General features: G+C 30.8%; 3 protein-coding genes across 3 annotated transcripts; 1 reads left to right on the forward strand and 2 right to left on the reverse strand.

Annotated features, from left to right (window-relative positions):
* Nucleotides 1-868: 868 nt before the first annotated feature.
* On the forward strand, nt 869-1515 carry Bm17360 (Uncharacterized protein; the record flags this gene model as incomplete). The annotated part of the gene is made up of 3 exons (XM_043076523.1): nt 869-964; nt 1205-1287; nt 1431-1515. The coding sequence occupies 3 exons, from the start codon at nt 869-871 to the stop codon at nt 1513-1515; spliced, it is 264 nt and encodes an 87-aa protein (XP_042932457.1).
* A 7624-nt stretch (nt 1516-9139) lies between these two features.
* Nucleotides 9140-10813, reverse strand: Bm10647 (Zinc finger, C2H2 type family protein; the record flags this gene model as incomplete). The annotated part of the gene is made up of 2 exons (XM_043076524.1): nt 9140-9417; nt 10279-10813. The coding sequence occupies 2 exons, from the start codon at nt 10811-10813 to the stop codon at nt 9140-9142; spliced, it is 813 nt and encodes a 270-aa protein (XP_042932458.1).
* A 602-nt stretch (nt 10814-11415) lies between these two features.
* On the reverse strand, nt 11416-14044 carry Bm17361 (Uncharacterized protein; the record flags this gene model as incomplete). The annotated part of the gene is made up of 2 exons (XM_043076525.1): nt 11416-11570; nt 13945-14044. 2 exons carry the CDS (start codon nt 14042-14044, stop codon nt 11416-11418), a joined length of 255 nt encoding a protein of 84 aa, XP_042932459.1.
* Nucleotides 14045-17848: the final 3804 nt, after the last annotated feature.

The following is a 17848-nucleotide window of genomic DNA, read 5'->3' on the forward strand; positions in this document are numbered from 1 at the left end:
GACTGATAAATAAAATTTTTAAGAATTTTGATATTATGCTAATTTGGACACTAAGGCTTACCAATTACTTTGTAGAAATAAAAAAAAAATCGAGCAAAGAAAATTTGCTGTACAGAAAAATGTCAATTTGGTCTTTTTTTTTCTTTTTTACAACAAAAAATCTTTTTTTTTGTAGTGAATAAACAGCAAAGTTGTTATGAATTTTGATCAATGTCATCTCTATTGGAAAGAACAAAAGATTTTATTGTTAAATTTTTGTTGAATTATTTCTATTGAAACATGCGAATCCTTTTTTTATTCTATTCAAACACACACAATAAAAAAATTTTTTTTAAAGTGGCAATGATTTTTTTATTTAATAGTGAATTTGCAACAATAATCAGTTATTCTGCATAATTTCGTACAAATTAATTGGTAAATAGACTTTTTCTCGCGAAAATTCCAAATTCATTTTTTATCGCTTTTCTTTTTTTGAAAACAATTTTTAAAAAAGTTGGCATAACGAAATTGTGCATTCTTGGAATTATTTAGCATTTTTTATTTATTTATCCATTTATTTTATTTTTTATTTTTTTGAAATTATAGTGTATTTGACAAAACAAAGATTATTTAACTTAAAACAGAAACAAAACTGTTTCAAATTCACTTTATATTCGATAAGTAAAACAACTGATAAGTTGTATTGCGTCAATCAGCGTGATAATGGAATTTTTTGAATATAATTTACCAGTGCTTTTCCGTTAGACTGAAAAATGGCAACTTCAAAGTTTATCAGTTTAAATTATCACCCATTAAAATATATAATGGCATTTATATTTTTATCACAATTTTTTCTTTCATTAAAGGATTCAATAAGCGCTCCGCAACAATGGCAAATGCGCAATTCTCATTTTTTACGTCACCATTACTGCTCTACGTTCTCAGCACACTGATATTGTTAGCAACACCTCAGAGATTGATTCCGGTAATTTTTATAATTTCATATCGTTACAATGACTGTAGTGAATGAGTCGTATAAGACAAAATATTTTGGTTTTAAATGAAAAAAATTCAAGGAATCAGAAATTTATTGAAAATTTTTTATACATCTGACAACGAATTGGGCAAAAACGATGAAATTCCCAATCAAGAAAACGTGGGTGGATTTGATGAAAACATTAATGTTGTGCGACGGGACATTATTTCTATTGCAAGTTCATCGTAGAATACTACCACAGATAATGAAAGAACTGTGCTAAACGGACTTTTACGGATCGGATACATCAATGAAACAGTGTTACCATGGAAGTAAGTTTCTGAGATGTTTATTGCTGAGTAAAATTGAAATTTGTTATTGTCAACATAAAATGCTTTTTGCTTCAGTATGATTCCATGTAAGTAAACTGTGAACACTGTCTTGTTTGCATTGCTTAATAATACTTTTGTTGCAGCAGTGGTCGACCACTTCTGATTAGATATATTTGGGGAATTAATACTAACAATGGCAATGAAATTTTCGCCTTTGAAGTCTTGTAATGCTATAAAATTGTGTGACGTTTGTTGTTGAATGAAACTGAAATTTGTTATTGTCACTATTTTCGACATTAAATGGTTTTTGCATCAGTGCGATTGATTTCAATTTCCATTTTGAAATCATTCAAATAACTGAGAAAGCAGACCATTTCAAGCTGACGCAATGCCCAATTAAAGTACTTTTTAGCTGAAAGTGAGACGTATTTATGATCGGAGTTATACGTAATACAATCTAAGCGTCGCTGCAAATTTAGCAAGAACCATCATCACAGAAATTTTCTTTTAAAAAATTTTAAAATTTGTAACCAATTCATCATGTTTTCATTTTTCATTTCTGCAAAAGAATTTGCAAGCCTCAGCGTTTAGATTAGCAAAATATTAAATTTTTTTTTTTTTGCAAAACCAAATTATCAGTCTGTTAGGCTGAAAAATAGCGCCTTAGTGGATCGTCGGACTTAAAACGTCCCACAACAAAGAAAAATGGAATTTCTTTTTTTCTTTGATCAGTACTTTTTTTTTTCTCTTACATTTTTCTTGACTTTTTTACTACTCTTTTGAATTGTCTATAAATTCATATTATTAGCAACATCTCTGATTACTTGTGGCAATTTTTGTGAAATCATTTGCTATCGTGATCGTATTGAATGAGACGTTAAAGATGAGCTTTCGAGAATTCTTAAGAAAACAAAAGTTTATGCAAATTTTCTCAGAACTTTGACGTATACGACTTAGTCATTGGGAATAACGACGACGTTAACACAAACGTTACTGAAAATTCACAGTTATTGTTTTTTCAAATTCCAATTTTTTTAAACAAATTAATCGGCTATTTGACAATTGTGTAACTATCAATTGTGCAGAGTTATATGGCTTTAGTGTTTAAATGCAAGGATTATTGCTCTCATATTAATAATATTAATCAAACTCTTTTACGTAGGATCTCATAATAAATGCAATGGAACACTGCATATTCATATTTAAAGCGACTGACTTCACAATCTCGGAGAAGCTGAAAACTAGCTATTCTATACGAGTAATTCCTAACAATCATGTAAACCTCGAAACATTCATGAAATTCATCAAAGCTGAAAATAAGAAAAAAGTCAAAAGAAATACTCGAAACATTCATGAAATGCGTTTGCTACAACAAAAGTAAACAAAAACATTGAAGTGCAGCTCCGTCATGATTACGTGAAGCCTTGTATGAGATTTAGGTTGTCGTTAAATAGAGATTGATAGGATGTAGAGTGGGTACTGATATGAAGCTTGCTAGGATAGTGAATTTAATCTTATAAAATGCATATTGACTAACAAAAAGCGCACGATTACAATGATTTGAATAAAGATCTATTATTCTTGAATGATGTTTACCTATATATTAAGAGTTATGTTAATTGCTTGTAAGAATGACTGACGACGGATTGGAAGATTGTAAATAGAATTGGTTTATAAGAAAGCTAAACAGTTTACAATCTTTTAACCATTGAATCTGTCAGATTGGAAAATAGTGATAATAAACTGAAAGCAATATATAACAAATTAAGCATTTCATATATTCTTTGTTAAGATTAGGCACCATACATACACATATACTTGTTGTAATTGGAAGATGAATGTTGGATAAATGGTTTTTCATTTAAAACTAAACCAGTTTTATATTTCTCTAACAAATATTCGATGAGATAGTTTTAAATTTGTATCCTTTCATTCATTAGCTACTTCGCTCTTATCTGAAACGAAGAGTCTTTTAACCTTCTTACCCAGTCCTGTGTCGGTCCAGTCGTATTTCACTTGTCGCGATTGCTCACCCTCATCAAGTACCAATTGAGAACTCTAATACAATATATTTGCGAAAAACATACTATCCTACTTTATATTTTTTTGAAAAGCAGATTGGTCGTCCTGAATTATTTGCTCTAGATCCTCACGTACTGAAAATTCACACCTATTGTTTTTTTTAAAAAAAAAAAATGAATGTTATATTTATTTTTTAATATGGTTACAGTTAAATTTAGTCACTGTCGTATGACTTTTTATAACATTTTAAACTCATACCGAAATGAAATTTTGGCAATTTAATTGCGCACCTTTACTTGACCGATTAAAAAAAAACACGTTTAAAAAATAAATTTTTGAAGTGGTCGTATAATATCATTTCAAAAGTTTTTTTTTTTTTTTAATTTTAAATCTACTGATGATGACAATCATCTTTTTTCCGAAACGCCATGTATGCATCTGTATATGCCGATACCAACCTTTTATCTATGGTGATACCAAGTCGACTTGTTCCGGAAAGCTTGCAACATTAGCGCTAACTCCGGAGCTATAGCACGGAACAGAATTTAATCGTACATTTCTGATTAAAATATAGTAAATTAAGCACAAATTTATTATTTTAGCGGAATTTCAAGTATTTTCGAACTAATTTAACTGTTTAATATTTCTCCAGAGTTGTTAAAAATAGCACGAGCTCTCAATCGGCTCACTATGCAAAATTTTTAATCACTGATGTTTCTGACATTTTAGGGCTTCCCGGTGTCATTCCCATAATTTCTTTTCCTACTGATCAGTTTCCTACAATCTCCTTTCATCCTTCACTAAGCAAGCATAGAGTAATTCATCTTATTGAAATGTGGCAGTGGTTACTATGCTTCACTAAGTATTCAAACAATTCTTACGAAACTACGAAAGGAATACTCAAATTCACAATTCATACAAAATATTCACTTCAACGAACATCATTTATACAAAATATTCACTTCAACGAACATCATTTATAGGAAAAAGTTGCAGGAAACATTTAATTGATTATACTATTGTCCATCTTATCTTATAGGTAAGCACATTATATTTCGTTCTTACCAAGCAATAAACTTACAGCAAAAAGAGAAGGTCACATGATAATGAGATTCAATCCTTAATAAGCTGTCTTTTCTTCATGAGACAGTTCACTTAATGCGTTTTCAACGATGGTGGCTGCACTATGATTAAAAAAATTGCTCGATTAAAGACAAGAGTGAATTACTGACATTAGTTGACATCTTTCAGGTTGATTGTTCAAGCAGCAGCACTTGTACCTCTTTTTCAGGACACGTCTATCTATTGTTGTGACGAGTCCACCGTACAGCAAGATCTGAACGAGACGATGGTCTTCCATCTGAAGACGTGACCTTACCATAGCCTCAATTCCCATTTGTTAAGAACGATTATATAGTCACGTGCTCAGTGTAATGGATCTTTAAAATGATGCGGAAAAAGCACTAATGGAACAGTTCAATGTACGTACGTGACTACCAACATTGCAATGTAGAATTCCATTTACATGTACCTCAGTTTCCTGTGGAACTCTTTGCTCCTTCGGTTGATTGGTTAATCAAAATAACAATTTTTGGAATACTTTCCAACTCAGTTTTTATTTTCATTATAATAATGAATTATTTATAATTAAATTTGAGGTTGGAATAAAGTATAATTAAATAGTAGCTATGAAATTCGGAAATCTTATTGTATGATGACATATGATGTTTTCAGAATCAAATTAGAAAAAGTATGACAAAAGTTGACATCGACTAATTGATCGAGGAATCTTATGCAGAAGATTTTCTTTTACTAGTACTACTGTCCTCGAATGTATTGACTGCCAGATATTTTATTTTGCCTCAAAGTTGGGTAATTAAACCGACAAATCAACATTATAACAACGCGTAACGAAAGATATAATATAATTATAAAACACTAAAATAATATCAAAAATCACCCCAAAATGTCGAATGCATAACTGTAATGGAGGACGGTTGGTTTATATACAGAACTGAACTAACCACATATCCGGCCGAGGACATTTAAATGATGTGAAACAAAGATTGCTAACAAAGGATTTTTGCTAACGAAGGGTTTTTGCTAACAAAGGGTTTTTGTCAATTAACAATTTTCTTCCGTTTTTTTTACGACAACTACTGTGGTGTGAGATCCACCTAAAACAATATGAGAAATCATAAATTTTGGATGCGACTGAGTTTGAAATATAAGTTGAAATTTTTGCTGTAATACTATTATCATATATGGAATGTGATAGAAATTAGTATAACCAATTAAAGTGTTTCCTGCAAGCGGTGCTTTTCTACGAACAGTTTTTGTGAAGCATTTCGTATGAACTGATGAATTTGCGTAGTTTTTTTCGCAGTTTAGTAATACGTTAAAATAATCGAAATAATTTTGCATTAAATCTGTGAGATAGAAATTCATAGATTAAAAACTGTCTTATTTGAATGCCTGTTGGAGAAATATAAAAGTATTCTAATTTTAATTCTAATTATTGACCATTATCAATGTAGAGAACTTATTTCCCTCTTAAAACGCTTACCGTAATTTATCCATTTTTTCGCTCTCACAATTTCAAAAAAATTTGTTTTTTTTTTTCCTCAAACTTAACAAAGCTTCCGTTCAAATCCACTATTAACTGAAAACTTATGCAAAATTAACCTTTGCTGCAAAATAATACGCAACTGTGATTATATTGGAAGAAATTTAACTGAGATTGTATCGGAGAACATATTCACCATGATCTTCATTAAATTCCCAGACTGGCCACTTTCATTTTCGGTTAACTATCTCAGTCCTTTCTACCATGGTTCAAATTTTGCAAGTTGAAGAGGAGAAAGTCCTCTTCTGGATATTTCGGCAGGTTTGTCCAGTTTTTTTAATATCGCGAAACTCTAAAATATTATTTGAGAGTAGGGAATATGAGTAAGAAATACGTTCTATGAACTTTTCTCGAAATAATCTTTATACTTTAAACTCCTTATTCCCAATCTTATATTTAGGCTTTACACAATATTACACGGAGTTTGCATGGTATCAACAATAAGGTCGACTCACTTAGTTAACCTCATTCCTGTGTCATTCAAACATAATTGTAAATTATGTTTGAATCTACGAGGTCAACTTTTACATAGTTGACCTCCTAACAGCTCTTTGTTAGACTAATTACTCTTTCGGCAGGCCAACTTCTAGTAATTCATGTACTTTGTTTATTATGCATGCTGCTTGCTAGTTAAGAAGATCACTCATATTCAGTTGAAGTGTATGTTTTTACCAAGAGCCAGGAAAATTCAATTAGAGAGTAATTCGACCACAAAAGGGGATTTCCACTACTTGTACCTACGTCTCTATCAAATTTATTGCTTTTATTGATAAAGGAATATTATATTCCTGTGTTACCACATTAACATCTGCATCCTACTGAGTTAAATCTCTCCCAAAATTAACAATTTTTTAAGTTTTCAATGACAGGGTTATTATTTTCGTCTAAAATATATCAATATGAGAATTTGGCTACTGCTATTTCTTCGACAAGATTTGAATGAATTTCGGTAGTAGACGAGAACAATTTTGTCTCCAATGTAATAATGCACATATAGAGGCAAACCACAAGATAACGTTCTGTTTCCATTTGTTTAATAACAAATTAAGTAGCGTACTCCAATAAGTATAGCAAGCAATTCTAATCTTAGAATAACCATATCTTTGATGGGAGCAATTCGTAACTTGGTGAACACCAATGAAGATAGAAGATTCATTGCTTTGAGTGATGTATGTCAAAGCGGTTATGCAGCTGAAGAAGCATTAGAAAAAACTTAAATTTTTATTGGTTATGAAAAATTAATTACACTATGTGATAGTTCTTTCATATGTACTAGCCATACACATGAGTTTATGAAAAAATGATAAATTAATGAAAAATATATTAATTATCAGGAATTGCACAACAAGTAACAATTGATGGCTGTATGAGTTTAATTTTTCATGCAAGTTAAAGACTGATAAGATTCAAAGTTGCAAATGAATTGAATCGGTGAAGTCAAAGATTGATAAGTTTCAACGTTGCAAATGAATCGAATTGGAATTTTGAATTTTCAGGATTTACGGATTGCTATGCAGAACCTCAAAAAATTTGCGGAATGTGCAGCAAATATAGAGTGAGTTTTTGATCAATTTCATTTTCAGATTGAATAATCTTTGCTGAATGGCAATGACACCAATCTAAAGAAATATTTTTTGGCTAAAAAAGCAACTTCAAGTTATTTCCGAGTACTTATACCTGTTTTTTTTTTCTTTTTTTTTTTTTTTTTTTTGTATATTTTTGAATGTTTTACTAGTGAAAACAATTTCGCCGTTGCATACGAACAATTAAATGTGCCAGTTGAGTTTTCATTTAAATTGACTGGTAAGTATATTTTACAAAAATCTACGAAAAATTTACGATTTTTTTGCGAAGCTTTATAAGCATTTTACCCTTTTTTTCTTACAAACTTCTTTATAAACTTTTTATCTTTTATCTAAGCAAAAGTCAAAGAATATGGCTATTGAAAAAAATTTCAGGAAAATAAAAGTTCATCAAAAATTATTTAGAACTTCAGTGAAGAGATAACGCTAACATGATGAACAGGATTAACGGCAGTGATATTTACGGAAATCAAACGCATGAAGAAGTTGAATCTCATGAATTCAATGAAATTATTTTCTTCGCAAACTTAAGGGAATACCATTACCGAAACTTAAAAGTTAGGTAGATCAGTGGTATAATTTTATCATAAAAATAAGCTTGCTCGCTATGTTTTCTGATAAGTTTATTGTTAGCGCTATTTCCTTTACACTGCTTAATCGTCCTTTTGTTGTATAAATGGTAAAGAAGTACTGTTTAACCGTCCTTTTGCTATAGAAGTGGACAATTTTATTGATGTTGATATAATATGAGGAACTTAAGCTGTTTAAGCTGTTTAATTGCTTACATTGACATTATAACACCAATAATGTGCTTGAGTAAATTTAAATTTCTCGATTGATTCCAATTTTCATTTTGTGATTCTCAAAAAACGGCAAAAAAAGTCAAAGAAATATTTCTTATTTGATTAATTAGTTATTTTAATTGAGTAGTTTCAATTCAGTTGGGTGATAACCAATTTCTAATATCACCAAGGATACAAAAAATTTCAAAAATGGTTGTGAAAATTGTATTCGCTGATAACCATAATTACATCACGATCACATCGCAAATATGCTTTTAAGTTCGTAGTATTTGCCTACGAACGTGATATGAAAAATACAATCAATTATGGTCGTACTTGGTTCTTAGTAAATGTACACAAACAGAAAAAAGTAGCCGTGCAGAAAGAGAGATCAACCTGACATAGTGTCGTCGATCACGTTCGCAATCCATTAGAAGGACATATCCAAGATAAACGGTTCCGTACGTTAAATAATCTTTAGTTTTATGAGGGTAATTTATGAGAGTAATATGTTTCAACAGATTAAAATACGACTTTCATTTAAGAATACCAATAAAATTGTAAAATTTCTGCATCACTGTGATGATAGCACCAGAAATGTTATTTGCTTTCTGTTACGGCTAGAATGAATATTTTAGGTGTCGCCTCCCAAAAGACTAAAAGAAATGAAAATTTGCAGAAATTTGACTTAAAAGAAAAAATCAGTGCTTCTTAAAATTTTCTGCATCGCATTATTTACTGAATTTTGTATTACGGTCACGGATGCTTCTCAGCACATTTTCATGTGCATTTCACTTGAGCCACACAAATATGTTTGAAGTTCTGCTAAATTTGTGAAACTAACGTGGAGATTTCATACAATGCTTTCGTACAATGTGAGACCTCAGATTACTCTTACAGTTGAAATTTTTGCCACAATTTTCGCACTGAACGTTAGGTCCATGTGTTTTCTGGTGATTGACTAATGTTGATGGATTACTGAATGTTCGTCCACAACCGGGCACTCTGCATTCATAAGTAAAAGGTTTGGGATGCGTTCTTCTGTGAGCTATGTATTCCTGGTGACACTTTGTTTTCATAGTACATCCGACATGGGGACACTCGTAATTTTTCTTATCTGAAAAATTCTCTTACAATATGCCTTTATAATTCTAGTTGTTAATTAACTTACGTAGTTTGAAACCTGATTACAAAAATTTTGTGATAATATAGCTTAGGCACAGTTCTTTACTTGTTTTTCCTGCATTTAAACAAAAAAATGTAACAGTAGATTTTCTGCTACGACAAGATCAGGTCAAGTTCTTATTCTTTACTATTCATATCCACAATTTCACGTAAAAGCAAAAAACCTCTTAAGAAAATAGTTTGTAAATTTATCGGATTCTTAGAAGAACAGATACTATTTATAGTTTTTATGTTAAACATAAACAAGAAAGATGTATCTCTTTGTCGTGATTAAATAAATGTCCTAGTACTTACTGAATTTTGTATTCCTATACAGCGGATGTTTCTCAGCACATTTTCACGTGCATTTCATCCAGTAGATAAACATATTTAAATCTTGTTAAATTTGGGAAACTAACGTGTGGTTTTCGTGCAGTGCTTTCTGTGATTACTCAGACTATTCTTACAGCTGAAAATTCTGCCACAGTTTTCACATTCAGGCTTAAGTTCGTGTGTCTGCCGATGACTGAACAACGATGAACGATAATTAAATATTAACCCACAACCGGGCACTTTGCATTCATAAATAAAAGGTTTGGGGTGCGTTTTCCTGTGAGCTATGTATTCGTTGTAGTTCTTAGTTTTCATAGTACACCCGACATGGGGACACACGTAATTTTTCTCATCTGAAAAACCGTCTTATAACATTTGTTTTTTTTTTTGCATTCACATATCATTTGGTAATTAATTGATGTAATTTGGAAAATTGAGATTAAATTGCAAGCATATACTGCAAACAATAGTTTAGTGTTACCTGTAATGGTGGGATTTTGTAGAACAAATAACTCCAAGTTTTTTGCATTAACGAGATCAGTTTTTCTTTCGAGTTGTTCAGTGCTTGCATCTTCAATTTTGTGGAAATGAGTGAAATCTAAGAAGTGCAGAGGATCGGACGAAATACTAGCATGCATATTCTCGCCATCTGTTCTCGATAATTCTTGCAACTGGTAATTTCCTGTTGTGATTGGAACGGTTTCGATTTTCGAATCCTCATTGCTTCTGTGTTCATTTTTCCACAAATCAGTAAAATCGAAGTGCGAAGAATGAAATGAAATGCTATTTTGCAAATTCTCAGCAGAAATTTCTAGTTCGTTGTTATGAATATCCATGCCTGAACCCAGAATCGATTCCAAATTGCTATTATCAAGGATATTGGAACTAGTTGAGAAGTACCCATTGCTACAGTCATCCCATGTGATGTCATCGATGTCGAGATTTAGCGGAGAGATACTTCCATTCTTAGCCAAAACGATGCAAAGCAAAAAGCTGAACCAAATGATTTGTATCATTGAAATGAAGAGCGAGGTGAAATAATGAATTTTCCAAATGACAAAAATACTCGAATGAAAGTTTTTATTTGAAATTGGCTGGAATTAAACGACCAAGGTTCAAACAGTTTTTAATCTGTCTCATTTGCATCATTACTCATACTTTTTCCGTTTCATTCTAATTTCCCTATTATTAAATTGACAGCTGATGAATGTGAAATAAAAGCTTCCATTTGAATATTTCTGTCATTTCAAAAATTCAGTACTTCACCTTAGAATTTAACTATCTCTCTACTAAACTCGACCACTGCATGAGACGACTTTAGCAATGAGTTCTCTAATGATTTCAATGTGCTTGATAGCACCAGTTTGGAGTCGATTCTGACTGAAGGTTTAATAAGCTTTGCTTTTTTTAGCCAAAGATATTTTTTTAGAGTTGGGATCATTTCCATTGAGCAAAAATTATTTAATCTGAAAGGGAAACGAAACTGATCAGAAACCCTTTATGCTTTATGCTGCACACTCTACATTTTTATTTTATTCAGATCCTCTATAGTAAATGCTGAAAATTAAAATTTTTAATTCAATTCATTTGTAACTTTGAAGTTTATCAACCTTTGACTTCAGCGATTACATTTAAATCCATAATTTTCTTTCATTAAAGTATCAATGCTGAAACGTCCCGCAGAGACAAAATACAATGTCATTAGCAGAGACTTAGGAAAAGTTTCAGGAATTTTCAATCGCATCGTTACTCCTTGTTTACTTATAATTTGCCCTAAAAGTGCAGTTTCATTTTGTAAGGCTTTCTTAATCCTCCTTATAGCAATAAAATTATAATACGTGAATAATAGTTAAATTTAGAGCAAAGAAGACAATAATAAGATTTTTAAATTTCAACTGGAATTATTGTTATATCTTTGAGTAATTTTTTTGTTTCAATTGTATGCATCCGATTAATTTCATCGCCACTATATTTTGCTCAGAAAAGTTTGGCGAGAAGTCATTTCAGTTTTTATTATCATAATGCTATTAAGCAATGCATAGAACTTATTAGTGATAATTATGTATTAATGAAAAACACAAAAGTAAAGGAATGATCATTGACGATCACTCAAATCTAGAAAATTCCTTTGTTCTACTTATCGTGAAATCACTCATAGGCAGTATTATTGAATGAGAGAGCTTTTGGTGGGGATTTTGATGTCATGTACATATCGGTGTTCCCTAACTTATACATTGATATTTTTGGATTTTACAAATTTAAATTTTACTGGCTTTTTAATTATGGCTGTAAGCCAATAATTTATGTAATAAACATATTTTCATTTACTTAAAATTATTATTAAACATCGTACAACAATCGAAAGATCGGAAGCATTCGTTATCCTTTTTTCCCTCTCTTTCTTATTATTTATACCTAAATGTTGGCTATTAATGGCAAAAATAGTCTATGGGATCCGTGTTGTGAAATTTGGAGTTTAGTGTGAATGTAGCTTATGGCTTAGAGTCGAATTGGACTTTTGCGTGCTGAAGAGTTATTGTGAATTGGTATAGACGAACTGATGAAGATAAAGAATTTCAATCTTTGTATAGTGGACACTGATTTGTAACAAGGGCACGATTGTTGAGTAAGAAGCTCTTATATAATCTTTACTCTTTAAATGGTAAGAGATGGGTTTTAATATTGTAGCTTCTCAAAGAAATATCTTCTCAAATGACTATAGCTTAGAAAACCTTTACAATATTTTGACGTCATAAACAAATTTGATTTTTTATAAGCAAATTTGACTACTCTCAAATTATCATTTGGAAACTTATAAAAGCAAAATTGTGCTCGAGATAAGGAAAAATCTCCATGTCGACAATATTATAATACTAACCAAAAGAACCAATGAAGCTCTTTCCAAATATAAGGAAATTAAAATTATATTCAACGAAGCATCAAAGAGAGTAACTTACATCCAATATATCTCTCAAATCATATTTCCATAATTGAACTGCTTATTCAGCGATGACATGAGCAATTGTATCATGCTGGAATTGCACATACGCTCTCAAATCTAGGATCGACGAAAGGTAGAACGAGATTTAAACGAATCTTGAATAAGTGCATAAACTTTTTTTGGCGAGAAGTCATTTCAGTTTTTATTATCATAATGCTATTTTGCTCAGAATAGTTATGCATCCTTCACAAAAACACAAAACTTTTGTTTCCTTAAATTTGGTGATGTCTGTTATTGAAAGAATTGAAATCTTTATCGTCAACATTTTCGAAGTCAAATTCCAACGCAGTCGATTCTATTTTCATTTTGTAATCATTTGATGAACTAATAAAAGGATACAACAAAAGAAATGATGCAAGGATAAAACAAAGAAAATGTTTGTTACATGAATCATATCATCGATACAAATCATTATGAAATATTTACATTTGCATGCAGCATGACATGCAACAATGTTCAGATTGTTTCTGTGTTTGAGAGTTCCACACAACTGAAACGAATATTAACAATCGAAATTTTAGTTAAATTGACTGAGAAGCGTTGACGTATCATCGATTGGCCATAAGTTGTTCATGCATTTTACCAACATTACGCAATATTTATAAATTCGTATGTTGCGTTGACTACACTAAGCAAAAGTCAAATAATATAACTATTGAACAAAATTTCAGGAAAATAAAAGTTTACCAAAAATTACTTAGAACGATAACGATGACATGATGAACAGGATTAACGGCAGTAATATTTACGGAAATCAAATGCATGAAGAAGTCGAATCTCTCTCTCTCTTGACATACAGTTTTTGCTTTATCACATTGAATTTAGTTCTTATTTTAGTAATGAGCCGTGAACGCTTTCTTGATAGTTACCTGAAATTTGGGCATTTCTGTCACAAAAACTGGATGCAAATAGCAGCAGGTGGTTATATAGGTGGTAGTAGAAAGTGTAGTAGAAAGTGATAAGTGGTGGTAGTAGAAAGTGATAAGTGGCAATAGAGTATGATTTAAATAAAAAAAACTTCAACTATACGCGGCTCATTACTAAAATAAGAACTAAATTCAATGTGATAATAGGAGGCTTGCATACGATCTCATTTTGTTACTCTATAAAGAAGCTGAGAGAATATGATTTAATATAATATGGTACCAATAGCGAATGCTACTACGAAATTTGCAAACGAACCGCACCCTAGTCGCAAAAAAAGTAAAAATAACTCGATCAATGCTTCTAGCTTTGATAGAATCATTTGAACATAATTTCTACTTCTATTTTCTTCCGAAAAATTGCTCAGATATGCTCAGTGATAGAAAAAGATTAGTAGCCGAAGTTATTTAGTGACATTGGGTATTATCAATACAACTTATTAACGTCGTAAGCTTGAATCTATGAAATACTTCAATAAAAGGTTAAGTAAATTTAAAGTAAATTTATGACACGAAAATAAATAATTGAACTTCTGTTAGTTCCCAATAATGCTCGACAATAGTTTGTCGGTTGACACAAACGAATAGTCGGAACGAACATTTACTGAGCGACGTTATAATAATTATTAGATAATTTCAAATATAATATCGCAAGTAGTTACTTGTACGGAAATTTGATTGGAAATGGTTGCAGGTTGTCGATGTGAGTAAAGATCTCTTACTTTTGAAAGACCTTTACATATACAGTGGGGGTCGATTTTTCACATGATTTCAACTGCTTATAAGAATGGCTGACAGATTGGAAGACTGCAAGTAGTACCTGTTTGTGATTATACCAATCCTTTGCAGATTTGTTCCGAAAGGCTTGCAACATTAGCCCTCCAGAATATAATCTAGTGGAATGTGCTCATATTTCAAGTATTTTTAAACTAATTTAACTGTTTAGTATTCCTCTAGAGTTATCAAAAAAAAAAAAAAAACAGTACAAGCTTTTGATACTCTTGTCAGCAAAATGGCCTTTCTGATAACTCAGGCTCTTAAATTTGAGATTGAAATAAGATATGATTAAAAAGTAATTCAGATAGCTATAAAATTCAGAAATCTTAATGTATGATGTGATATGATGTTTTAGGAATCAAATTAGAAAAAATACGACAAAAGTTAACATCGACCAATTAATCGAGGAATCCTATGCAGAAGACCTTCTTTTACCAGTACTACTATTGTGAGATCCACTTAAAACAATATGAGAAATCATAAATTTTGGATGCGACTGAGTTTGAAATATAAGTTGAAATTTTTGCTGTAATACTATTATCATATATGGAATGTGATAGAAATTAGTATAACCAATTAAAGTGTTTCCTGCAAGCTTTTCTATAAACAGTTTTTGTGAAGTTTTTTTTTTTGAAGTTTAGTAATACGTTGAAATAATCGAAATAATTTTGCATTAAATCTGTGAGATAGAAATTCATAGATTAAAAATTGTCTTATTTGAATGCCTGTTTGAGAAATATAAAAGTATTCTAGTTTTAAGTGAGAAATCATTTATCCAATACTCATCTTCCAAATATAACTAGTTTTGTGGACAGCGTCTAAAAAGTTACAATTTGTAAAACTATTATTGCTTTTGTTTACCAAAATTGAGGCCAGCCATGCTACTAAGTCAGAAACATGACCAACTATATAGGGTAGACACCTCTTTATCACTCAAATTATTGTAGTCATGCGCTTTGCTGCAAGAAACGCGCACTGTGCAAGAAGTAAAACCATGGAAGCACTCACTCCTCAATTCGTTTCCATAAATGGTGACGCAGCGGCAACAATAACAGCATTGGAGCGGACAGATGACGTTCATTTGCGTAAAAGAAGTTACGTTTTCTTCTTTTTGTAGTAACATTTTAAAGGTTGTTGACAATTCGGAATTTCGTAAATGCAATCAATCACTTTTCAGCCTTCGAAGTCTTGCAATCGAAGGATTAAGTAGTGGACAATGGTCAGTGATGATAAAGATATTATTGGTAAAATATTATTAATATTATTAAGATATTATTGTATTATTAATAAAAAACTTCATTTGCTGAGGTTATCAGTTTATCTGAATATCAGAAAGTTTTTCCAAATTTCAGTGAATTTTGAAATTTGTTAAATGAAGTGTAAGGTGAAATGTGTTTGATCTCACTCAGAAATCTAATAGATCTCGTTTTGTTTATAATTCTCACGCCTTCTTGCAGCAAAATGATGAATTTAGCATATTTTTCAAATTTGATATATTTTCCCAACGTTTTAAATTCATCTCATTGTGATTGGCTTCAAAAACAAAAAACTTCAAAGATGGAACAATTTGTTATGTCAACAAGAATTTGACAGAGAGTGGCATAATTCATTATGGACAATTATCTCATTATGTTTCGAGTAATGTCACTATAAATTGGCAGTGCGAGTGATGACTATTACGAGGCGACGATGTCAATCAAAGAGGATTATAATCATATTTAGATTATAAAAGATACACCAAATTAGTTGAATGAAAAGTGCTGTGAGAATAAAGTCGGAAAATTCTTTTCTTCAACAATCTTACTTTTCAACAAATTATGATAAGTACTGCAATAGAAAAGTTTGAACAAATAATATATCTTTTCCAAATTCTTCTTAACTATAATTGCATCAGTTCCAGAGAACAAAAAAAAAAAACCAAATGTTTTAATAGAACTAAAATTTTATCTTCTTGGGGATCAAAATGTATTTGTAATTGCAGTGGTTATTTGATTGCAGATCAGTGGTTATTTGATTATTTTATCACGGAATATGAAGGTTGTCGTGATGCATGCTTGTTTTTTTTTTTTTTTTTTTTTTTTTTTTTACTAACTGAGGTTTGTTATGAAGAAACATTTTAATCTCCACTAATTTCACCTCTTAGGTAAGATTTATTTTAATTTAGTGATAATAAAGTGATTATTTAGCAGATATTCCGGTCTGCAAGGGATTTTCTTAAGCTATTACGCATCATAAATATGTCACAAACCTTTTCGAGTTGTATTTTATAAAAAAGTCAACTATGGCTTTTATGAAGGACGCCAAATGTGAAAGATGGTTATGTGCTCTAGCCATCACTAACTGTTGTTATTTGTCATTGACCACACTATATGCCATTGACCACTATCAATGTAGAGAACTTCCTTCCCTCCTACAACGCTTACCGTAATTTATCCATTTTTTTGCTCTCACATTTTATGTTTGATTTCAAAAAAATTTGTTTTTTTTCTCCTCAAACTTAACTGTTCAAATCCATTATTAACTTAACTGAAAATTAACGTTCGCTTCAAAATGTTATGCAACTGATATTGCATTGAAACTTAGCGATATCCAAATTATTTAACTCCAACTAAGAATATTTCATGCACTTCTCAGTTTCTATGAACTAATCGAGAAACATACTCACATGTTCTTTTTTATTTTCGATAAATTCGCTTTTGCAAAGTACATTCGATTTTATTCGATTTGGCTATGCGAATGATGCAAATATTACAATGAATTTCAACTAATATTATGGATATGATTTCTCGGATTTTCGGATGAAGCGTAGTTAAAATTGGAAAACGATGTCGAAAATGATAGGAATGAGGAAATTCGTGAAGTCGATTAATTTGGATTCAGGCAGTATAAAAAAAATCGATCAATATTGTTTCCAGCTGATAATAGAAAAAGTGAGAGAAATGAAAACTTTCTGAGGATTTAAAAAAAAAAATTTTCAAAAAATAGACTGGATTATTTTTGATACGCACTATAAAATTTACATCTTAAATTCATTAATTTTTAGAAAACTTTTGGAATTAAGAAATTTTAAATATTTGTAATTGGTATTTTATTTTTCATCAAATGTCATTTGCTTCAAATATATCTTTGTACTAAAAACTGCAGCCATCAAAACGTGTATTAGAATTAAGAAGAAATGTCAAATCAAAATAATGAAAATTCATCGTTCGTAGAACTTTCAACACTAATTCTGAGCTAAATAGGTGAAGTCAAAATGAAATTTGAGGATTTGATTAGATGGATCACTTGGAAGGAAAATACCAGTGAGGACAAAAAGTGATCATTTGCTGTGCAAATGTGTACATTCTGTT

Source organism: Brugia malayi, assembly GCF_000002995.4.
Source record: "Brugia malayi strain FR3 genome assembly, contig: Bm_v4_Chr1_scaffold_001, whole genome shotgun sequence".
Classification (NCBI taxonomy): domain Eukaryota; kingdom Metazoa; phylum Nematoda; class Chromadorea; order Rhabditida; family Onchocercidae; genus Brugia; species Brugia malayi.